Genomic DNA, 24856 nt, shown 5'->3' on the forward strand with positions numbered 1-24856 from the left:
CCGAGGGCCCGGGGACCCAGGCTCCTCTCAATTGCGTGGCTCTCGGGGCTGACACGTCGGCGGACCGGCTGGCAGCCGAGGCAACAGGTGCGCCAGAACCTGGCCTGCCCAGCCCGACTCCTCCCCACCAGCCCCTCCCCTCTCCCACCCTCAGGCCAGCCAGCGTGGCGTGGTACCTGGCCCGAGTCTGAGTGCTGAGTGCCGAGGCCAGGCTGGGCAGGCTCTTATAACACCCTGTCCGCCCCCACCCCCACCTCTTGGGCTCCCACACCACCCGCCTTCTACTCGGGCCCCCGCCCCCAACACACACACACACACACACACACACACACACACACACACATACACACACACACACACACACACACACACACACACACACACCTGTCCGGACTCGCGCTGCGTTTACTTGGGGCAAATATTGATTCAGAGGAGGCGGAGCTGCTTTCCCCCTATATCTCCACCAGTCTGGGACCCCATCATCCTAGGCCCCCCACCCCCACCTCACACTGATCCCTCAGGACCCCCAGGAACTGGAGGTACGGAGGTACGTGCACGCCTTCATTTGGGGGAGGGATCTGAGAGGGAGGAAGGCTCGGGGACCTGGCCGTCACTGGAACAACACCAGATGTCATTTTTCCACCCACCTGCCATGCCGAGGGCGGGGGAAAGGGGGAGGGATGGCCGGGAGAGCTTGAAAGGAAGGGGAGGGGACGGAGGAGCAACCCTAGCGAGAGAGTTGATGCTGGAGTTCTGCGATGCTAGGTCTGAGCCGGGGTGGCAATGTGTGTATTGGGAGTGTGTGTGGGGGTCTCCCTGGCTTTGACACGCCAAATTCAAAGACGAGGTATGGGACATTTACCTAAATCTGGTCCTTCAGCATTGCACCCAGTGTAGCAATGGAATCTGTGGAAAGGTGCCTTAATAAACGGATATTCCCCAAGCCCCTTTCCGTGTTTTGGTTTCCCCAAGTTGGGAAGAAGTAAGAGTCGGCTTCAGGACGCCGGAGGTACAAGCTTAGCGCTGGTTGGAGGTCGAGCAAAGGAAGCTGTCTCCAACTTGGCTCAGCCAGCCACTTGGACAGCCCAATTTATAAAAGCCAGGACACTCAGGGCTGACGTGAGTCTGCTACAACCTCAAACACCACCCCCACCCCCCCAACGAAGACTCCCTCCCCGAGGGGGGCAGCCAGTCAACCGTGCTTCATTGGAGGCTGAGAGGCCGGGGCACTCACAGCCCAACCCGAAGCCCAACGCCTGGCCGCAATGCAGCGCCATCTGCCTGTAGCGCTTCGAGGACTAGGGATTAGAAGAGGGAGCAACCAAAAAGAGTGGGAGAGGCATCTGGCCCCCAGAGCATGCACTCCAGACTGCTTTCAGACTTAGATTTGTTTTCCACTACCTCCTACTCATCCCCAACACTCCTGTCTCAAAACTCTCAAATCTGCACATTGCATTTTGGAGGAAGGACCAGGGGAAGTCATTAGCCCCTTCCCACTGACACTCCTCAACTTCATCCCCTAGGAACCCAGAAGCCCTCAGGGGCAAGAGTCAAGACAGCAGGCGGCTGATCAAAGGTGCAATTTTACTGAGAGAGCTTGGGTGGAAGCCTGGGGAAGGGAACTGACTCTGTAGGTCTCTTCTCTGGAGAGCACAGGATCCCCTGCTGCAAGTCCCGGACTTGGAAGGATGTGAAGATGACAGGCCTTTGGCTCTGGCTCTGCGGAAGCCTACAGTACCAGCTCGGTGCCACTGGAGATGGACGTCTTTGTGAAGGTGTTGATCTGAGGTAGAGGCACTTGGATGGTGCACAAATTTACGTACTGTCCAGAGGGTCTTTGGGGTATTGAGTCTGGGCTTGGCCCACTGGAAGAAATAAATTGGGGCCAGGTGAGTGTGGGGCTCTAGTTCCCTCATTTCAACCAATTGTTCCAGTAGTGGTCCACTCACCTAGACAAGTTATGCAGGGAGGGCTGCGTTGGAGGAGGGAGGGCGATGACTCGGGGCTTCGTGGTCAGCACCACCTCCCCACGGCTGGCCTCTATCATGATATTCTGGATCATATTTTCCAGTACTGACTGTCGAAGACTCAGGAAGCTGGGAAGACTAAGGGTGAGTAGGGCTCAGATCACTGCTGCCAGGAAATGGGGAAGGGGGTACTGGACACAAGAGAGGCTAGTCCAGTTCAGCTAAGGACAGAGTCAGCAGAGCTGGTCAGGGGACAGAGGGTTGAAGAAAGCAGAAAGGTCTTTCCTTCCTCTGGACTGTAAGAAAACTTTCTAAGTTTCTAAGACATTTTAAGAAAGGTAGTGTAGTGTAATGGATAGTAACTCAGTTGTCCAGCACATTGATAGAGAATGTTTTGACACTGGAACTTCTTCCACTGTTGAAATTAAAGGCTGGACCCCTTACCTACCCTACACCTCCCCTCAAAACCAAAACAAAATAAAAAATAATAGTAAAAAAGCAAAACCCACTTTAAAAAGGAGTCTCTTCTCTCTTAAGGTTGCAAGTACTAGATGGTCCTTGACTTGTCCTCATGGTCCCTGGACAGGACATGCCCTTCTCCCCACTTTGGGGACCAGAATACACCCATTCTCTGTCACCCCCCTCCTCATCCACTCCCAGGCTCACCGGGAAATCATCTCCTTTTCCCACTGGGCATTCTCTTCCTGCAGTATGCTGTTCAATCCTTCCGACAGCAACTGATCCAGAGACCTCTTCTGTATGCTGCTTGGAGACAGACATTCTTCCAGGGACTCAAATATCTTTCCCTTATCCCAGGATTCTTCTTCTTCTTCTTCTTCTTCTCCCATTTCATCCTCCTTGTCTTCATCTTGATTTGTTTCCTCCTCTTCTCCCTCACATGAGATGGAGACATCAGACAGGTGCCCTAAGTCGCATTTTTGGTTCAGCATCCGAGCTGACTCCTCACTCCAGAACTGCCTGAAGTAAGGAATGGGTTCCACCAGGGTATTTTCCACATCTTCATGGAACTTTCTGTCTTCCAGCAAGCCCCTAATAGGAAGGCAAGAGTTATGGGAAGGGTCTGGCTGAGCCTGCCCCTTCCCATCCATCCCCATGTTCCCAACTGGGCCTAGGGCCTATCTGGGGGCAGCACCATGCCTGATACTTCTAGGAAAAGGAACAGAGCAAAGCCGGTAGTCAGCCAGAGAGTCTTGTCTACACTGGTCCTAGCTAAGGTCCTGGCCAAGACACCTGAGAGCTCTCCACCTGCCAGGCATTCTTCTGAAGGGATCATGTGGACTTAGAGATTTTTCCCTCTCTTAAGCCCCCTGAGAAGAAAAGATAGATTTGAGATCTAAGGGACAAGAGCAAGGTTCCTGAGTTCACTTAACAAATAAAGGTACAAAGAATAGTTTGGGTGGCTACAGAGCTGGTTTAATTAATGAAATCCTTAGTCAGGAAGAGAAGCAACTGTCTTCATTATTGGGACCCTCAAAGGTACTGGCTTGTTGCTCTGGTCACCACTAAGGGAGGGATTAGAGAGCGACAGGGTAAGTTACTGAGGAAGTCCTTTCTAAAGTTGATTGGGGGTATAGAGGCCACAGGAGACAGAGCAGCAATGAAGATAGGGAATAGGGAGTGAGCAGAACTCAGCTGACTTGAGGGGCTAGAAAGGCTGAGCTGAATGCTTCTAAGAGTTTAGGGTCCAATACCTGATAACTATGGTCAGAATATCTGTCACGATCTGCTTCTCCTGTCTAGAAAATGTACCCTGTTCAGCTTCGTCCTCCACTATCACCGATTCTCCCTCGTTTTTCTTGTTTTTGAGCGTCCTGCAAATAGGTGTTGTAGTTTATATAGCTTCCTGAGGATTGAAGGTAAGACCATAGTCCATGAGGTACCCAACAGCACCATCTTCCCAAGCTTGACAATGTGCTAAGGACCAAGTAAGAGAACAGCTCCCATGCAGCCCATCCCTCTATCTCAATCTCAACCCTGAACAAGGAGTCAGTCTCCTCCTACATTGGAGATGAGGCAAATCTGGCCCTTTTTAGTTTGATATCTCAATTCTTTTCATCTTTAACCAGTATTAGACTGAGCAAAACTCCAGCTGACTCTTAATCACATTCCCTAAAGCAGTTATTCTGAATTTCTTCCTCTCTCCTCAAGCTACTTTATTCTCAACAGATGACCTCTCTCCTTTTCTCTTACTTTACTGAGATAAAGGCCTCCACACCTCAAAACTCAATCCTTTTCATCCTTCCTTTTCTTCTTGCCTCCTGCTGGTGGAATGGAGGGTGCTCCTTGACAAGGCCAACAATTCCATCTGTGTTTGTGATCCCAACCCCTTTTATTTCTCCTGGGACCTTGCTCCATCAGTCAACCTTTCCCTCTATTGAATCTTCCATTTTTACCTCTCCCTTAGTTCCTTCTGTTTCACCTACAAATATAGTTAGCTCTCCAATCTAAAAGACAAAAACAAAAAACAGACTGCGCTACCACCCACTTCCACCTTAGCCCATCTTCTTCCTCCTTTTCATCACTAAACTTTTATCAAGAGCAGTACACATTCTCTTTTAGCTTCCTTATCACTGCTTCAGCCTTCAACCCCTTACAATGTCACTGGCTTCTGTTCCCATTGCTTTCTCAGAAAGTCACCCAGCACCGTCACAGACTCATTCAATGACATTTTTTCAGTCCTTGTCTTTTCTGACCATCTACTGCCTTTCATATCCTTGCTCCTTTCTGCTTCCAAGACATTGCATACACCTGGTTCTCCTCCATCTCTGACTGCTCCTCTAAATTACCCAGCTTCCTTAATGTTCTCAACCCTCAAGTTTCTGTCTTTAGCCCCTATTCTCTCCTCTGTCCCTTCGTGGTCTCTTCTGTTCCTATGGTTCCAACTATCATGGTGACTCCCAGATCCCTATCTCTAACACAAACTTCTCTCCTAATCATTCTATCCAAGTTTCTACCTACCTATTGCCTTGGTTTTTGGCAAGCATCTAATATTCAAAACATACAAAATGGGACTCATTGCTTTTCTCCCCAAATCTGCTTTTTCTCTTGATTTTCCTATTTCAACTAACCCACCATTTCCCCCAGATTTTTCCCCTCAACCCCTGATGTCTAAATACTATAGATTTCAGTTGCTAAATATTTCTCTCATCCATCCCCTTCTTCCTCCTCTCAGGGCACTAGGTACACTTTAATCCAGGCTTTCTTCACTCTTTCTTGGACTACAATAGTCTAATTTTTCTGTCTCCAACTAGTCTCTTCCAATACATTCTTCACACTCGTCAAATTAATCTTTCTTTTCCACAAGTCATGAGATCATATTAAAAAAAAACCCAAAACTTCAGTGGCTCCCAAATGCCCAATGACTAAAGTCCAATGTCCTCTGTCATTTAAGGTCCTCCAGAATGTGACTCTAGCCTCCCTATGGAGTATTATCTTACTCTTTACATACTCAAGCTACAATGAATAACTGTCAACCCCACCTCTCCACAGAGGCCTTGCCTTTCCCTAATTCTGTGACTTTGCTCATATAATATTCCCTTTGTTCATGTGATCTCCCTGTCCCCAGGATCTCTACCTCCACCCACCCACCCACCCCCAAACTCTCCCACTTCTCTGTCTGTGACAAGCATGCATTTCTGAAGTGCTTACAATGTGTAAGGCCTTGTTTCCTTATTGTGATATGTTGGTTTATAGTTATTCTTGTACAAGTCTTACCATTCCACCCAACCCCTAGCTAGGCAGGCTAGAGGAGAGGAGAGACCATGGTTTCTCCTTGTATCTCCTTCAACACCTAGCATAAGGTCCTAGGGTTACAAATGGAAGGAACTCCAGAGGTCATTTAGTCCAAACTTCTCATTGTACAGTTGAGGAAACTAAGGCCCAGGGAAGTTGAATCTCCTATTTTTCTCAGTATTTCTGAACTTCCTTCCCCCATTGTATAGGGAGGGGCCTTAGCTATTTTTTCACCCTCCTTAGGTGAGTGGGTCAGAGCCATGGCAAGACAACACAAGAACCAGGGAATGTTGGAAGTTCCTCAGACCCCAAGTCGATTTTCATCCTATCCATAAAAGCCACTTGAGTCCCTTTGTCCCACACTGTTCCCCTTCCTGGAGAGGAGAGCCTGGACACAGCCGGGTGTGAGGTAGAGATGGAGGAAGGGATTTGAGTTTCTGTGAGCACTCACTGGTAGAGGAAGTAGCGGGGGGATTCGGAGTAGAAATTCTTCATGAAGTCATCCACATTATGGGCTCGGGCAGTGAAGCACAGGTAGAGCAGGCAGGGCTTAGGTGCCTCAGGGCAGAGCCAGATTTGCCCGGTCTTGGGACTCCTCAGATTCCAGGTGACTGGTGGGGTATAGGGCAGTTGTTTCTGGATGGGGGGCAAGGTCTGAGGAGAGGGAGATACGCAGGTGGCAGGAGTTTGGAGTGTGTACCCATTGTCCTTCCCTATCCCTTAGTCAGAGGACCCCAGCCCCAGAGTTCTGAGCTTTGGGGTCCTGTTCCCAAGAGAGTTCTCCCTCTCATAAAATTGGAGGTGCCAGCTAGCCCTCGTGCTTCCCAACTCTCCAAAGTTCCTTTACCACCCTCCATCCCCAATCAGTGTGGTGTCTGTATGGAGCCTAGGCAAGGCTGAGAATTCTCTAAGAATATCCCATGAGAGCCTGAAGGGGTGACCAGGGAGGGGAGATGTAATTACCTTATACTTCCTGCCACGATCACACGCCGCACAGAATGAAGATTTCGAGAATTCAGGGAGTCCCTGTAGAAGGGGAATGGAACCCCTGGCGAAGGGGGATGGGAGAGCCCCGAAGTAGTGACTCTCCTCCCCCACCATAGACCCTGAAAGGACTGAACACTCAAATCCTCTCTATACTCAGACCTTTCACAGCCCACTCTGGCTTTCCCTTTAGGGGATCTTGTATTGCCCAACTCCTAGGCATATCCCACTTCCTCCAGGGAAAGGGGTGGGATGTGAGAGCCAGGGCAAGCCATGCTGGCTTTTACCTTTTTAAAGAGGAAATCTGCTTAAAATCAGTCTCAAAGGGAGCTCTGAGGCCACAGAGACTAGAAGAGGAGACACTGGCTACAAAGTAGTCACTTCTCCAGCTTCAATTGCTGGGGAGTCCCTGGGAAGGGGGAGGATGAGGAGGGGAGTTCCTCAGGCATGCTTCTTATCTGTAGGTCGGCGCTTTTGCTCATCCCTTTTCAGCAGCCAGGCTGAGTCAGCTGGATTGACTGCATCTTGGGCCTTCTGAGTCTCACCTCTAAATTCTTTTCTGTGATTGTAAACTCAGCCTCTTGCCGTTTCTTTTCCTTCTCCCAGGCCTGCATCTCTGCTTCGTGCTGGGTCAGGGCTTTCTGTAGGTAAACCTAAGATGGGTGGGGGTGACAGTGGGAGTGGGAAGGGAATGGAGGGTAAATAAAGCAAACCTCTTAGCCATGCCTAGTTTCCCCACCTATCTTCAGGGGCTGAACCATCTTCTCCACTTACAAATTGCTTTTCTCTATACCAAGTCCAGGTAAAGTCCAGAACTATCAGGGACCCCCCTCCAGGCACTGATTTCTTCTGCCTTTAATCTCCCCCAGGAGTCATTTCCCGGTTCCTTTTTCACCTGGGGTTTAGATAAGAGTAGCCAACCTACTCTGGGCTTCTTACCTTGCAGATCATGTCAAAACTGTAGAAGCAGGCATGCTGTGAGGCCTTCATGGTCACCACACAAGGGATATTTTCCCCAGGAGCCACCATTCCCATCATGGGAGATACCTTTAGTATCTAGGATGGACAGTAGCAGGGAAGACCAGGATGGGGAAGTATCTATGGGGCTTGTCCAGGGAGAAAGGCCAGTGGGGTTTGTATAAGAGGAGGAGTTTATGGGGTAGTTCAGGGATAAGTAGGACAAATCAGGAGTGGGGTCAGTGGAGAAGGCAGAGCTGAGATAGGCATGCCTAGTGGGGTTCTCACCACATTCTCTATTATATTGGATGACCCCAGGTCCCAGGAGAAGATGACGGGCTCTTTCTCAGAGGCATTGTTGAGAAATATGAGTCGGCTGGATTTGGAGCACACTGGGATGTTGCCCAGGGAAATCCGAGACTGGGATAGGAATGCAACCTGTTGGAGGAAGATTGCTCAGAACTGGGATTATGGCAGTGAGAAGGAAGAAAGGGAAACTGAGTCAGCTGAAAGTTAAGAATACTTGTGGATGCTCACTTTCATGCTTCTGAAAGGTTATTTCTCAGAGAAGAGGGACCATCATCACTTAGAATAAAGTACTAAAACTTCAGAAGAGATTAGTCTGACAGCTGGGGAATCTTCCCAACAACTAAACAGACTGACAGTGAAACAGACATCTGAGGGGTAGTGTGTTTTGTTTGTTTTTTCTCTAGATATCGCACAGTAACATCCATTGAGGCTTGAAGAGGGGCTAGCTTATCTGAGCTTGGATTCTGGGATTAAGGACTATTATTAGAGATTCTTAACCTGGGGTCCATGGAAAGACATTATGGAATCTGGGAAATGGAACGGGGGGAAAATTACACTTTTATTTTCACTCATTTCTAACTGAAATTGAGACATTTTTATTCAATTAAGATTGTCTTCAACAAACCACAGGAGTATTGGCTTCCGCCAGACTGCCAAAATGATCTATTCTACAAAAACAGGTTAATAACTCCTATTTCTTGGTTAATTCTCCAATTTGCAACCTATCTCTAAACGGCCCAAGTAGATGGCAGGATTGAAGTCCAATGAGAAGAGAGACTTATGAATTTTTTTCTGCTGTGTCAGGGTGTGGACACTAGGTGGCAGTGTAACCTTGTCTTTTTTTTTTGGCCCCACTAAATCTGAGCTTCTTCCTCCCTTTTCAATCTAAACCTTTCAAAAATGCCTACTGTGTGCAAGGTCTTGGGCTACAGGATTCATAAAAGACGGAGATGAAAAAAGTCACACTCCCTGATCTCCATCACTCACAGTCCAGTAGGGTATGAGATATATCCAAAAGATACGCATACAGATACACCTATTGAATTGAAGGATAATAGAATTTAGAACTGAAAAGAAACTCCAGACACCAAGCCCTTCACTTTACAGATAAGATCACGGAGGGAGACCCTGAGGAATTGCAGTGGGAAGAACATTGCAATTGGGAGAGACATGGTATGTGACCGTGGGGGAGACTGTTTAAAATGATGATTTTACCGATCATAGCCACCTCATAGGGTTGTGAGGTTCAAATGAGATGCAAAAAATGTGAAGTGCCATATAAACTTTAAGGCTGTATACAAAAGTACCTTTTATAAGTACTGTCAACCATTGCCCTGAGTAGCATATACAGTAATTAGGTAGCAGAATTAAGGATTAAAATTCCAGTGCTCTGACTCACAATCAGTAACCCCAAATGATTATGTTTAGAGGAGCTTTTTGAGGCATGGAAGGAGAAATCACTTTTAATTGGGGGAATCAGAGAAGGCTTCATGGAGGAGGTGACATTTGAGTTGGATTTTGAAAAAGGATTTTGAAGGAGGTAAGTGAAGTGGGAGGCTGCAGAATGAAATCAAGGAACCAGAGTGAGTAAGTTGAGTTTGACTGAAATATACAGTGTGAGAAGGGTTGGACTGTGAAAATAAGGTTGAAAAGATTAATTGGAGCTGGGTCATGAAGGGGCTTGGACTTTATCCATTAGGCAATGGAGGTACTGCTCAAGGTTTTTGGAGAAGGAAGTGCCATGATCCAATTTGTACATTAGTAAGATTACTTTGGTAAAGTGTGAAAGATGATTGAAATGGGGGTTGCTGGGGGGAATATAGGCAGAAGGAACAATGGGAATCTATTACAATATTGTCCAAAAATAGTGTAAAAAAAAAATGGTGAAGACCTAGAGTTATGATGATGGAAGTATAAAAGAAGTAACAGATATGAAAGACAATTTGGAGGCACAAACATGATGAGGGTGCTAAGAAGAGTCATAGACAATGGAGATTTCAAACCTGAATGTCTGTGAGGATGGTCTTCCAAAGGTATGGTTAAGTTGGGATGAGGGGTAGATTTTGAAGGGAAGATGATGAATTCAACTTTAGATCCATTGAGTTCAAGATGTTGACAGGATATTCAGGTAGAAAAATTTGATAGGTTGTTGAAAAATGCCAGATTGGCATTCAGGAGAGAGGTTCAAGCTGTCTCCTCCTCTTGTAGCGTTTCCCTGGCTTCTGTTACCCTACACCAGCTATCTCATTGTCTCTCCTCTTCCTCGTCTTCCTTTACAATTCTGAATTTCTGCCATACTTAGCCCCAATTGTCCTTCTCCACCCATTCCTTCAGTCTTTATCTATTTCCCTTCCCCTTACCTGGCCAGGTACAATCAGTTTGGAGGCCATTGGAGTTTGGTCATTGGTGGTGACAGTGTGGAAGGGGGCTGTATCTCCCATGATGAAGCGGTCATAGCCCACGCCTTCAAATCTGATGACGGCTGAGTTCCAACCCAGAATATGGATGGGGACATCCACCTGTGGAATGGATGGGATGGATGAGGCAACATGAGACCAAATCAGCCTGAGGGTACTCTTTCATAAGGAAGGGAACTCTAGGGAACTGAGACTCCCCTTCCCCCAAGAAAATAAAATTAGGATAAAGAACTGGAACTGGAACTGAGACTGGAACAAAGGTTGAGTTGCTATCAGCTCACAGTGTAGGTCTTGGCCTCTATCGGTGAGAAAATCCAGAATATTTGAGTAGTCTTGCCAGGTTGTATATCTCCATGGGGATTGAGGCACTGGAAGATGGGGTGCTGGAAATTTTTATTCTGGACCTTCCATAGAGGATCCAACTGGATTTCATATAGCACAGGTACTGAACCTCCATTATATAGTTCATAAATCTGTGAGAGCATAAGAACATAAAGACTTGTTGAAGTGGGTCAGACTCATCATCCATTCAGTCCAATACTCTATGTGGCACTGTTCTGAGAGGCTATGGGTGTTCTGCATGATAGCAAACTCAAAGGTTAAGGACAAACCTGAAACCACACCTGTTTTCCCTTAGGATTACTTTGTTAAGTATCTATTATCTATGATTATATATAAAGCCTTTTTTTAAAAAGTTAATTTACATTTTCAGCCTTTACTTTCTAGCTGATGAGTTTTATAAGTTTTTAAAAGTTACCCACTATCTAAAGTAGTCATTTTTTCCTCTTGTTTTTTTTTCAAGCTTCAAGGTCTTGAAGAGTTTCATAAAGTAGGGATGGTCTCTATACCCTATCCAAGTCTTTCATAACTGAGTAGACATTCTGATTTCAACTGCCCAGATGGAAGAATCCTAAACTTGTTAGTCTGTCCTTATAAAGTCAATTATTTCAGGGCAGAAGATTTCTAATAAGACACAGAAGATGGGGGGAAAGTGTCTGAGATCATGAAGTCTCAATCCAGAGTAGGAGATTGGAGGGAAAAACAAAGTGAGAACTGAAAAAGGCCTTAGAAAGTCAAACCTCCTCATTAAATGGATGAAGAAATGGGAGACCAAGAAAGGTAGACTTGCCCAAGGTCACAAAGAGATTTAGAGGTGTAATAAAGCTAAATAGAGACTGAACTAACACTAGCTTATATAGCCCCTACTATGTGTTAGGCATTGTATTAAGTGCTTTACAAATATCTCATTTGATCATCACAACATCCCTGTGAGGTAGGTGCTATTATTATTCCTATTTTACAGATGAGGAAACTGAGGCAAGCAGAGGTTAAGTGACTTGCCCCTAAGTCACACAGCTAGTCTGAAGCTGGATCGGAACTCAGGTCTTTCTAACCCCAGGCTGAAAATTCAATCCATAGTGTTGCTGAACTGCGTGGACTAGAACCCAAATCTTTTGACTCCAAGTTCATTGCTCTGTTTTCTACTGTCCCGTAGTGTCATTTATACTCAGATGAACTCCTCAGGTTCACAGAGGATGCTGCTAGTCTGGGGGAACCCCTTATCTTTTGGGAAAGGATTTCCTCACTGGTTGTCACTGTTCTGAATCATGGACAGACTCCCTTCTTTGGGGTCTTGGCTCCCCAGGTCAAACAGCTCCCAGCAAGCATCTCAGCTAAGGATCAGAGTTGTGAGTGAGTAGAAATTCAGTGTGGGTTTCGAGGCTCTCAGGATGGAGAACACGTTCCCAAAGACGACCTGTCTGTCCTTGCCTCCTGACAACAGGACTGCTTCCCTGGCCCATAGAAACGAACTCCTCTCTACCTGGCTCCTCCAGGTGGCGCTAAAATCACAGCTGCTGAATGTTGCCTGTGATGATCAATACAATTCCTAGGACAGTTTGTTCTGCTAAACTTTTTCTTTGCTATGAGGGAGCGTTCTCTGGGGCAAGGGGACTGGGAAAAGACTGTGGTACAAAAAACCTCTGAAGGCATTAGGAAAACTTAAAGCAAAAAGACAAAAAAAGACATGAATTTCTCCATTTCTCCACAGCCTCCCACTCAGAAATCTTTCCAATTCTATATTTCCTCTAGATTTCCAGTTCTCTCTAAATTCAAGATTAAGAAGTTTCACTCCGGAATCTGTGTGTGAAGAGAAGCAGAGTGAAGTTCTTCAGGCTGGACACTGGGAGGAGGTCTCTGCTCAAAAGGCTTAAGGCATGGGATCCTAGAATTTAAGACTGGAAAAGACCACAGACAAGGCTATTGAGGGGACTTGGGTCACTCTCCCCATTGTACAGATGAGGAAGCTGAGATTTAAGAGAGGTCAACTGACCTGTCTGAAGTCACCCAGCTAGGAAATAGAATCTCTGGATTCAAACCCAGGTTGTCTGATTCCAAATCCAATGTTTTTTACACCATGCTACGTAATAGGTATTGACACTTTTGCTATCTCCAGCGACTCTCCTTGCCACCCTGCTCGCAATTTACTATCCTGCAGATAACCAGGATTCCTGGGCTCTCATTTGTTAAACCTTTGCTTTAAGCAGTTAGACATTTTGGACTAATTAATGATTGTGCTCCCTTGGTCACACTCAGTTTACTGCTGTGCAGGTCCTGAGGCTTAATTTAAGACCCGAATTTATGATGATGATAATGAAGATGAAGAAAATGATGATGATGTCTGACCTGGCGTGAGGGAAGGGCAGTGCCAATGGTGACCGGGGTGAACCGATGACTGATGGATGTGAAGTGGACATACTTCTCTCCTACCTGAACAGTCACTCCTATGAAGTTCAGCTGGAGAGAGGGGAGGAAGGGAGGGAGGGAAAAGGAGAAAGACAGAGACACAGAGAGAGAAACAGAGAAACATTTAGGTGGACTAGAATCCCTTAGCCCAGGGTTAAAAATGTGGTTCTCTAAAAAGAGGTCTCGCCTAACGTTGGGACTGTTCCTGTTCTCTCCCGGGGCAATCTCTCAGTTCTCCTTTAAGGGTACTTTCCCCACTTTGCCCAAGTTCCTTTGATGGTTAAATGCTTTACCAGAATCTCCCGGCCATGGGACACTTTGAGCAGCACAGGCAGGTGGTCGGTACCAACGAAGATGTGACTATGAAAGGGAGAGTCATGGGAGAGACACACAGGACCAGGAGTCAATTTCCCATCACCGATAGGAGGCAGAAGAATAAACAGACTTGGTCAGAAGCTGAGCCCTGGAGAGAGTTAGTGAAACCTAAACTCAGGGCTAAACCTGGACCTCCTCACAAGGTCACAGGGGACACAGGATTGCAACCTGAATCTCTCTATGCAAATTGAATGGTGGGCTCCTTACAAAGAAGTGAAGGGCACAGGAGGCAGACTGAGACCTAAACACACACACACACACACACACACATGCACGCACGCATGCATGCACACACGTGTGCACTTGTTACGTGACCAATGTAGATATTTTTTTCTTGCCTATGCATATTTGTTACAAGGGTTTTGTCTTTCTTTTTCAATTAGGAGGAAGAGACCTTTTTTTTTGTTAATAAAAATTCTAATTTAATTTACAAAAAGAACTGAATGGTGGCCACATAGGGTAATCTTGGTTCAAGACTAGACATTTACTGGACATCAATAAAAGGGTCTTGCTTCAGAGTTTTGCAACTAGGTGGTAGATTGGATAGAGTGCCAGGCCTGAAGGCAGGAAGGCTGGTCTTCAATAAGTTCAAATCTGGCCTCAGGTACTTGCTAGCTGTGTGACCCTGGGCAAGTCACTTTACCCTATTTGCCTCAGTTTCCTCATCTGCAAAATGAGCTAGAGAAGGAAAATGCAAACCACTCCAGTATCTTTGCCAAGACAATCCCAAAGAGTTGGAGTTGGACACAACTGAAAAAATGACTAAATACACACTTGCTTCAGGGTCACTGTTTCCCTCTGGACTGACATCACCTGTGTGAGAGTTCCACTGTCTGCTCCTGCCCAGGACACAGACTTCCTGACTTGGGGGTGATGGAGAAGATCTGGTTGTCCTGAATACGCATCTGATGCAACTCAGCAAAGTCAAACTCTGTCCTTTCTGCCCAAAACTCCAGATCAATTTGCTGATCACTGGGGAAAAGGAAAGCCCTGCACAGAGGGGATGGGAAGAAAGAGTCAAGTTGTATAACAGAGACAATCTACCAATCCGCAGGAGACCTTGGCTAGAATTCTAGATACTGTGTGAAAGAAGCTTCCCCCTCCCCTTTCCTATTATATATATACTATTTACACATATACTATTATTCTCCTCCCTCTCCTTCTCCCCCTCCCCTCCCCCATCCCTTCAAGATCAGACAACAAGTCATCTTATAAGTTGTTGTAAATATAGGTTTTATAGTTGCTAATTTTATGATACTCCACAAAGTCCTACTCTTATGCCTCATCTTGGTGTAAGCATGTCCCCTGGCCTCTCAAAGGCCATACCAGAAAATCATGAGCACTATCTTTGGCTTTGAGTACATTCTAACAGCATATTGTACCTTTTTCCCAAGGATAAATCTAGCCAAGTATGGAAAGGCTTCTCACCAGGACTGGTCACTAAGGGAAGAACTATTTGCTCTTGTTAACTAATTACATGGAAAATACAACATGGTCCCCAGCTCTCTGTGGCTTCCATGTACTTGACCAAGAACCATACGGGAGCAGAGAAAGTTAAGAAGCAATTTTAGATGCTATATAAACCATAATTTGCTTCTTGGAATTCTACATGTAAGATCTTTGTCCAGGAACCAACATAGGTACATACCACTAGGGAAACAATTAAAGACATCCTGGTATTCTCAATATAAATGAAACTGGAAGATAAAGGGAAATTGCAGCTAAATGGAAAGGGCTCCCTCTAGGAGAAGCAAATAAAGTTGCTTTTTTATTGAGCCTCCAAAGGCAAGAAGTAGCAAATATACTTGGGAACTTGGTTATCTTATATTGCACTGTTGATGATGAGCATTGATAGTGAAGTATGCAGTAGGGGAAGATCACATCTTTATAAGTCATCCAGTCGACCAAAAAGTGCACAAGAGCACACAGAGCAATGAGGTGATGAACATCTTGGTAACAAAGGAAAACAAGTTCCAGATAAAAAGCTAACCGATAGGCTCGTGAAGGGGACAAGGAAGTAATGACTACATACCAACTCTCTTTTCCTTCTCCTTTCTGTCTCAACTTTGCTCTCTCTTACTGAAACTACCTACTAGATCAGGGGTGGGGAACCTGCAGCCTCGAGGCCACATGTGGCCCCCTAGCTCCTCAAGTGTGGCCCTCTGACTGAATCTAAACTTTACAGAACAAATCCCCTTGCCTTGAAGCTGCAGGTTCCCCACCCCTGTACTAGGCACTTATTCTGACTTGGGAGTGGGAAGTTGTTGGTGGGCAGCAATCAGCAGGTCTTGTGGCAAAGACAAAGGGATGCCTAAGTACTAAGTAATTTGTCAATGAAAACTGACCCATGTGCCATCCTTGCTCTATATGCCAAAGGAGGCTAACCACTGTTGTTTCCATCTTGAACCAGACTTATTCCTGGAACCCAATCTTAATATTCCTGAGGATCATAGCTAAAGAGGAAATCTGACTGTTCTAGGGTTACAGATAAAGATGCTGGAGCTCTACGAAGCAGAATCCATGACCAGATAAAGACATGTAACATGCCTAACAACACTTCTGAAACTCCTCACACCTTCAAAAAACATGGAGCTGAATGGGACCTTTACAGATAGATCATCCAGCTGTTACATACCTACTGAGATCCTCTATCAGTGGAAAATTTCTACTAATTTTAGCACCAAAGGTGCTTCTTTCTTAAAAGTTATAGAAAGGGGAAGGGGAGCGAATCATCCTCCATTTCTGCATATCCTGCTGCCATCAGCTTGACTTCCTTTCTTCTACGGGCCTCCAGTATCTGTTCTGAGCCCTAGAGAACTGATGGGGCTTCAGCAAGCAGAACAGGTAATGGCAGAGAATTTGGAAATTTTACTAATCCAAAGTATAATGTGGATTATAAAAAACTAGTTTAGTCCAGTCCCTACATGGGTATCGTATGTCGCTGATGGGACTATGTCCTTCAGATTGAGATTGCAGAAAAAGACAAAGAAGAAGACATGTTCTACAGGCAGAAACACTGGCTGATGGTGAATCTGAGGAATGTCTTGCTGGGGATCTTCTAAAAATCTTCACCACAATGGCTCTTTGGTTACTGGTCTTCTGAGCCAGCCCCTCTATTTTTCTCATTGTCCTGGTTTCAACACTCTTCCAGATTCCAAGGTAAGCCACACCCTCTTTCTGTCTCCCTAACCCTGGCCTCCCAGTTCCCTCCCCCAGTGCTGGCCGTACCAGTTCAAGGGTACCACACCACTGTTCTTCAGCAACAGGAACACCACTGAGGGCTCAGATCCAATGGGTGAAGCCCCAAAATTGAAATCAAGAAACAAAGGGGTGAAGACGGAGGGAATCCTGCTTGTGCTGTATTGGGGAGAGAAGTCAAGAAGTCATGAAAAGAGGACCAGGGAAGTTCAGAGGGATCATTCACCTGAGACCCACACAGCTAGCTCATCTGTGGGGAGAGGTCCAGAAACCAAGCTAGACCCTGGGCTCCCCTCTATTCCACTGGGGTTGGTGAGGGGAGATTCCTGAGCATGCTCAGTCCTAGGACTAGAAGGCTGAGACATCTTACAATAGAACAAGAGGAGGCATGCCAGCAATTAGCAAGGACCAGCAAGCACATTCATGGGAATGAAAGACAGAGGAAAGCTCTCTGGAAATCCCACGTTAATCCTTATTCCATTCCCATCTCATCTTCTACTTCCTCCCCAGGGGAAGCCTGCCCCTCCACTTCTACTCTGGTGGTCCTTCCCTTACCTGTGTCGGGTGGGCACCCTATAGGTGAGCTCCCAGGAGGTGGGGTCCCGCTCCAGGTAGCTATTGAGAGTTTCTAAGGAGAAGAGCCGCCACAGATGCTGACGAGTAATTCCTCCAGCACTACCTGTCGCACAGGCATCCAAAATTGACAGGGTTGGGTACACACCCGTCATTGTTACCTTGCACAGTATCTCCTTAGCTCCACATTTATTTTCTGAGGAAGAAGAGAAGGAGTTGAGGGGATGTACCTGAAGGCAGAAGAGTCTCTCTGCCTGAAAAGAGCACTGCTCTTAATGTTAGGAGACCAGAATCCAATCCTAACTCTAACCCTAACTACTTTCATGATCACGGACACTTCCCTTATGGATCTGAGTTTCATCTATAAAATGAAGGGATTGTATTAGATGATCTCTGAAGTCCCTCCCAGTTCTGGAATTCTGTTCTAAATTCTTTTCTTCTCCTAGGAAATTCTACAAGATCCAATCAGCCTTGGTACTCACACCTCATTAGTATCCTCTGCCCCTCTGAGGAGAAGTGAACTCAATCTTCATTCAAGGAGGGGACACAGGACAAACGTGTCACTTCCCACTCACCTGTACTCATTTTAGACTTCTTAAACTTCACCCCCAATCACTCCCACACATACTTTCAGCTTTCTTTTCAGTGTGTCTTCCCTGATTCAATTGTAATCTGCTTGAGGACAGTTGTCTTTTCTGTATTTCTATCCCCAGTGCTTAGTACAGTGCCAGGCACGTAACTGGCACTTAATCCACATTTCTTGACCACTGATTAACCAGTAATCTGTACAGTCCACATTCCACGGGTATTCTGCCCTCGAATGTGAAATCTTATACTCAAGATAATAAGAAGAATGACTTCCATTTGTACAGTGCTTTTTAACCTTACAAAGCACCATAAGTGAGGCAATAGTCCCACTTGATTTTCCAAACAATCCTATGAAATAGACAAAGTAGGTATGGCTAACCCCTTTTTACAAATAAGTAAACTAAGGTCCAGAAAAGCATAGTGATGTGCTTAATGCCGCACAGCAAGTTAGTGGCAGAAGCCGTCTCTTGACTTTGACCTTACAACATCCCATGTTCACTAGGCTATACATGTATACCCGAAACCTTTTACTTGTACCTCCCCCAAGCCTTGCTAATCTGAGTCCTGATCAGAGCAATGTTAAGTGCTTGTCTCTCTCACTGTCTTCTTCTCTCCCCCTCCCCCACCCCTTTCTCTGTGTGTCTTTCTGCCACTCAATTTCCAGTACCTTTATGGGTGGGGATGGAGTATCTGATGGTCCAAATGTACTGCAAACGACGTGTAGGGCAGGCAGTAAGGCAAATGACTTCCTGTGACCGGGCACACAGTGTTCCCTCCATTTTGTCCATTTTCAGAACTGCTCAGGATGCGAAACAGAGATGGGCTAGGTCACCCATTGGCCAGGGTATGGGCTACCTTTCCTCTTCCCCATCCCATATCCAACACTACCCATACTTCTCTCTTCTACCACATTCCCCACCTCCACACACTTAGATCCCAGCAGAGAACTGGAGAATATTTCAATAGATCTATGATTTCATCCATGTGGATACTTCCCACAATAGAGCAGTTTACAAATCATCCACATTTTCTCATCTTGTCCAGTTCACATATTTATCTTCCTGTAAACCCTTCACAGAAAATTCACCCACTGTGCTGAAGGGAGGGAGAGGAGAATTCTTCTAGGCATCTTCGCATTATATGGGCATAGAAGATGGCCTGTCTGTTTCTCACTCTCACTGCATGACTGGGCCACTTCTTTTTCCATTATTAAATCTCTTTGATATTTCTCATGCTGCTGCTTGCACACAATTCATCACTGGTGAAATACTGGTCTATTTGCTTCTCAGAAAGGTCTTTGCATTGTCCTTTGACAGACTCCCAATTTTTCATTCTTTGGAGATAATGGTATTTCATGATTCACAGTCAAAAGGAATCAACTGGAGAATGCCAGTCCTGAAAGATGGATTTTTGTTTCAGGGAAAAGTTTGGAGTCATTAAAAGTGCTGAGTCATTTCCCAAGTACAATTCAAACTACTCTTTTCCTCTTATTCAATTCTGGGCTGAGCATCTGTAGGGTCTCTTCAACACCAGTGGACCAATTCTATGGGATATGCATAAAACTGCATATCCCAGTTTGGGCAGTAAGGATTCATCCACTTGTTTTTCCTCGTATGGATATTTATGATAAACTCTTCTGAGTGATATGATCCCATTTAAAAGACTGGGCAAGGTACCAGGGCTTGATGTAATCAATGCAATGTCATCTGCAAAGAGGACCTTCCAACCTTCCTTTTCCATTTGACCTTTGCACTGGAATCCTCACTATGGTAAACACCTTTGGCTAGCATACATTTTCCTGTTTTATGCCTTAATTTATATGTATAATCAGAAAGACAAGAAAGGTGGGTTTTTACTCTATCAGATTACATGATTCTTATAGAAAATAGAAATAATCACAATAGAATCTTGCATTTTGTGCAATTTTTTTGGTCAGCCTCAAGCTCTCTCAAATGAAATTCTGAAGGCATAAAAAAATTCTAGTAAAGGAGAAAAGTTGCATAAAGAGAGTGGAGTACACGGGGAACTATTCAAGCAGCTAAGATATTTTTTAGAGATATGTACAAATGGGGAAGCAAGATCAGGATAATTTTTTTTAAAACCATGGCTCTGAATGAGTTGCAGCTGTTGAAAGCTAAAGACATCAAAAAAGGTGGGTGTGTGGTGCAGTTTAAAAGCTATGAAACAAGTGTGGAATGACTTGTAGAGAGGGTCATTCCTCAAAACATGTGTATATATCCACCAACCTGGCTTCAGTGTAAGTAACTGTGTGGAGTTAGGGGGTGGGACATGGGGAGTTTCTCATCCCAATAACTCAGGTGTAAGTATTGTGTAATGACGAAGTCTTCAGTTGGATTGTCAATTTAAAAGACCCAATGACTCAGGAGAGCCAGAACTGAGTGTCCCTACTTCTCTCTGTGGCTATGAGGTAACACTATTTCAAGCTGCATCTATAAGTCAGGTCAGGGTAAGAGTGGTTACTCTATTTCCCACCCAGCCATAGTAGCTGTGAGCACGCGGTGGCCCACCTGTATGTGAATATTTAGCGTGATATAAGGAAAACCTTCTGATTACATATACTGTCTCAAAGCCTATAGATGATTTCAAGAAGTGCTAAGATCTTCCTCACTGTGGGGCTACAAGCAGAGCCTGGATGATTATTTGTTGAGTGTTCACATATAATATAGAATAGAGGTCCTTTTAAATTCCTTCCAGTTCCCATATTCTTCATGCCCTCAATACGTTTATAGATTATTTTAAATCAAATCTGGCATTGGGGATACAAAGGTAAGCAAAATACAGTCCATGACCTCAAGGAGCTCACTAATGAAAATGAGAATGTAGGCATATGGGGGTAACGCTTGATATCCTCCTGGTCACCTTTATTTGGAAAGTAATACTATACATGATTTTCCTAATTATTCTATAGCTTTCCTTCTTTCTTGCACCTTTGAGAGCAACCCCTCATTGCTCTCAACATTATGTTGCTTCCACCACAGAAATTCTCTACATACTTGGACTGGTCCAGTTCCTTTCCTGGTCTTTTCGTTTGTTTTAATGCAGTTTTTACTTTTTCCTCTATCACCTTCAGAGTTAGTGGTGTTAAAAGTTCAGATGTGTCGACTTCACTGGCACTGATGGAGAAAATAGTTTGGTATAGAAATGCTGACTAATCTTTTCCATTTTTGTTGTTGTTGTTGTCCTTCAAGTTTTATTCTTAAACGTTCTGACGCAACTGGCCCTCAAGTCAAAGTTTCTGTAACTTGATTTTTTTTCTTCTAACATTTCTGGGTATTTTATGATACAATATTACTTATAATTTTCCACTATTCTCCAAAACACTTTATAAACAAGCTTATATTCAAAACTAATATTGTGCTTGACTACCATGTCTCTCCACTTGGCAAGGAAATCAAGTGTTTGCTGACTAAGGTGGTTTAGAGACTCTTTTGATTTCAATGTGGTTATTGACTAAACTTTAAGAGATGGTGATAATCTGTGCCGACGTCGTTGCTTCTTCCTAATGTCCATTTCTGGCGCAACAGTTTATTTAAATAGGTCAGGTTATGGTTTCGTTAATTGCATGCCATATTGTCTCATTTTTCCTGCCCAATTCGATATTGATTTTGATCTCTAGCAAGTGGTCTGACTGTGTACATAGGGGCGGCTTAGAAATGATTCCCACACTGATAATCAATGAAAACATAATTATGTCTAATTAAAACATAATCAATTTCATTTTTTGGCAATGTTATTTGGTGTTTGACATGTCCGGCGCCCTTTGATCCTTTCTTCTTGAAAACATCATCCATGATCTTGGACTTCTTCATAGTCTAAAAGCTTTTGGCCTCTTTCTTCTTTTTAAGTCTGAGCCATATGTTCAACATATTTTCTCAGTCCTTTAGAAGACCCAATCTTGCATTGAAATTGTTGAGTTTTAATTATATATTGATTTATATTAGAGTGTCTTATCAGTTTTTGATTTCCCTACCTTCTCATTCTTTGCAATGGATGTTGATATACAAGCTGCAATTATTTTTGTGGTGGCTTTTTTTTTCTTTCTTCTTTTGCTCATTTTGGGCATGACAAGGTGAGATAGCCAAGTGTTCTATTCCATTACATATCTTATTCCCTTTGAAAACACAATAAAATCAATGGTACCTATTCCTTATTTGCCTCTAGAAGGAAAGCCACAGACTCCTTCCATTTAGCTGCAATTTCCTTCTATCTTCTGGATTCATTTATCAGAGGTGAGAATGTTCAGAATGAATATGATCCAATTCCTCCAGCAATATGTTCATTAGAATGCCATATATTCCAGCAATATATTCATTAGCAATATAGTCATTAGAAAAGGATCTCGAATTTTGAGTGCCAATAGACTAATGTTTATAGATGGCAGAAAAATGGTGATTCCTTCCCCTTTTTATTCCTAAGATTGAAGCAGTAGAAGGGAGAAATTCAGGGACTGAGGACTCTTTTGTATCTTTCTTGGTTTACCATGGCCAAAGAATAGGTGATGACCTAGTGACTAGTCTACTGGGAGTGAGACTCTCTACCATCTATTGTTGAGACCCTGCTTGAAACTGTTCCAGCACATTAGAACCAGGAAGATAAGCTTTGGGATCCCTGGGGTATCTCTATGCCATGACAAGGCATCAGAGTATACTTTGTGCAGGACCAGACAACCAGAGGATGAGAGCTCAAAATAATCCTTCTATCTCCTTTTTTCTAAATGGTAAGAACATCCCCTTGTCTTTAACCCCAGTGGAATGGGCTCTGCTAAACCTTATGTTAATTGGCAAGCACTGCTGCTCCTCCAACTCAGCCTCCATGTGTTGTGCCCCAGCCCAAGAGGGTTCCCTGTGCAAGGGGATGTCATTGTCCTCAGGTATCCATACCAATTGGGTCCCTGTCCACCTCTTCAGGATCACAGGGCCCTCTCATTGTCTGCTCCACATACAGGCGGTAGTGAAGGGTGCAGTTCCCATCGTTGAGCAGGACCAGGTCTTTCCTCTGCTCACTGTCCACAAGCACATTTCCAAAGTCCAGCTCTTTTTCTTTTGCCTAGGACCCAAACCCAACCCATGCAGTCCTTCAGTAAGCTCTGAAGAAGTTTCCACTGGAAAGAAGAGCCTCCCAAATACACACATAGATTGCTTTCTCCCACCCTCATCATCACCCTAAAAGAGGAGGCCTTTCCCAAAGAAAGAGCATGGCAGCCATGCCCAAGCAGCTACATGGTCATCTTGGACCAGCTATCTTAGAAAGCAAGCCCGAGGGGAAGGTGGTACCATGCCAGGCACTGATATGTGATTAACTAGCCCTCACAATTAAAATCTCATCTTGAGGGCAAGGTTCAGAAATAATAGCTCACACTTAAATAGTGTTTTAAGGTTTACAAAGCATTAAATGTATCATTACAGATAGGAGACAGGTAGGTGGCACAGTAGATAGAGAGTACTGGACCTGGAGTCAGGAAGACCTGAGTTCAAAACAAACTTCAGGCATTTACTTGCTGTGTGACCCTGGGCAAGTCACTTAACCTCTGTTTGACTCAGTTCTCTCATCTGTAAAATAGGGATAATAATAGCACCTACCTCTCAGGATTGTTGTGAGGATCAAATGAGACAATAGTAAAACACTTTGAAAGCTTTGAGTGTAATTTAGATGCTAGCTATTATTATTACATGAACATCAACATCATTTTATAGATGAGGATGCTTAGGTTGCTAAGGTAAAGTGATTTGCCCAGGGCCACACAGCTTAGAAAGTATTCTAGTGAGGATTTAAACCAAAAGACTCCATGTCTTGGGCTTTCTCCACTTCACCAAGGTGCCCCCTCTTTATATGTTTTTTTTTTCTGATCAGAACATTTATTCTATGACATTTATTGGGCCCCACCCGGGGACCAATTGATCCAAAGAAATGTGCTCCTTTCCTATAGGACCTCAGCACTGATTGAGAGAGATAGGAGAGGGGAGGTTCAGCCAAAAGGGCAGAGGGAAACAGGAATTTGTCTGAGTTCTTCAAACAATTTAAAATAAAATGAATTCCAGAATGGAAGAAACAACTAAAGGATAGGGTGAAACATCTTCCAGTCCCAGACAACTTAGAAGGTTTACAGGAGAGGTCTGTAGTCCAGTGTAGGCAGCCCAGACAAGCCAGCAGCAGACTGTGCTCCAGCAAGGCAGCAGTGGGGACCTGGGCACACCTGCATGTCACAAATTTGGGTCATAGTCCCAAGGTGAGGAGGAGCACTAGCACACTAGATCATGTAGCTCCAGGGAGTAAGGATCCTGATCACTTCTCCAGGGAAGAAAAGAGTGTTTGTGGTAGGTTACAGACCAGCACAGAGGCCAGGAGCGCAATGACCACACCTCTCCCTAGATTGTGTCACTTTGGAAGAACTGAAAACTTACAGACATCCTTCCCCTAAACTAGCTTTGAAAACAGCTGCACAAAAACTTGAAGCTTGGGACAGTGCCCCCTCCACCTCAGGAGCACAGTCTTATTTTGACATAAAATTAAAAGTAAAAAATTAGCTAGGAAAAATGGGCAAAAATAATTAGCCACAAAAAGTCACCATGGTGACAGGAAAGATTAAAACACAAACTCAAAAGAGAACAATAGTGTCAAAGTGATTACATGTGAAGCCTGAAAGGAAAATATGAATTGGTATTGGGCCCAAAAAGAACTCCTAGAAGAGCTCAAAAAAGGATTTTAAAAATCAAATAAGAGAGGTAGAAGAAAAATTGGGAAAATAAACAAGAGTGATTCAAGAGAATCATGACAAGAAGAGTCAACAGCTTGCTAAAGGAAGCACAAAAAAATGGGAAAAAATGTACAAAAAATGAAGAAAACTCCTTAAAAATGGAATTAACTACATGGAAAAGAAGGTAGAAAATCTTACTGAAGAAAATAATTCCTTAAAAATTAGAATTGGGCTAGTGGAAGCTAATGGCTCTGTGAGATACCAAGAAATAATAA

At 44.5% G+C, this 24856-nt stretch overlaps 1 protein-coding gene across 8 annotated transcripts in view; it reads right to left on the reverse strand.

Moving 5' to 3' along the window:
* Positions 1-1567: 1567 nt before the first annotated feature.
* Positions 1568-24856, reverse strand: part of CFAP65 (cilia and flagella associated protein 65) — a 45929-nt gene continuing 22640 nt past the window's right edge. For 3 of the 8 annotated variants that reach the window (XM_072617818.1, XM_072617820.1, XM_072617819.1), the window contains 18 exons: positions 22768-22933; positions 18534-18662; positions 17261-17474; positions 16736-16864; positions 14321-14497; positions 13426-13492; positions 13073-13183; positions 10669-10860; positions 10331-10489; positions 7950-8099; positions 7644-7760; positions 7250-7357; positions 6684-6746; positions 6172-6374; positions 3680-3799; positions 2634-3017; positions 1950-2105; positions 1568-1865 (listed from right to left, as the gene is read on the reverse strand). In XM_072617818.1, the coding sequence (XP_072473919.1) occupies positions 1730-1865; positions 1950-2105; positions 2634-3017; positions 3680-3799; positions 6172-6374; positions 6684-6746; positions 7250-7357; positions 7644-7760; positions 7950-8099; positions 10331-10489; positions 10669-10860; positions 13073-13183; positions 13426-13492; positions 14321-14497; positions 16736-16864; positions 17261-17474; positions 18534-18662; positions 22768-22933 (2781 nt within the window). In that variant the 3' untranslated portion in view covers positions 1568-1729. Of the gene's footprint in view, positions 1866-1949; positions 2106-2633; positions 3018-3679; positions 3832-6171; positions 6375-6683; positions 6747-7249; positions 7358-7643; positions 7761-7949; positions 8100-10330; positions 10490-10668; positions 10861-13072; positions 13184-13399; positions 13596-14320; positions 14498-16735; positions 16865-17260; positions 17475-18533; positions 18663-22767; positions 22934-24856 lie in introns of those variants that run through there. The other 5 variants (XR_011968945.1, XR_011968946.1, XM_072617821.1 and 2 more) reach the window with 5 other exon arrangements.

This window comes from Notamacropus eugenii, chromosome 6, assembly GCF_028372415.1.
Source record: "Notamacropus eugenii isolate mMacEug1 chromosome 6, mMacEug1.pri_v2, whole genome shotgun sequence".
Taxonomy (NCBI): Eukaryota; Metazoa; Chordata; class Mammalia; order Diprotodontia; family Macropodidae; genus Notamacropus; species Notamacropus eugenii.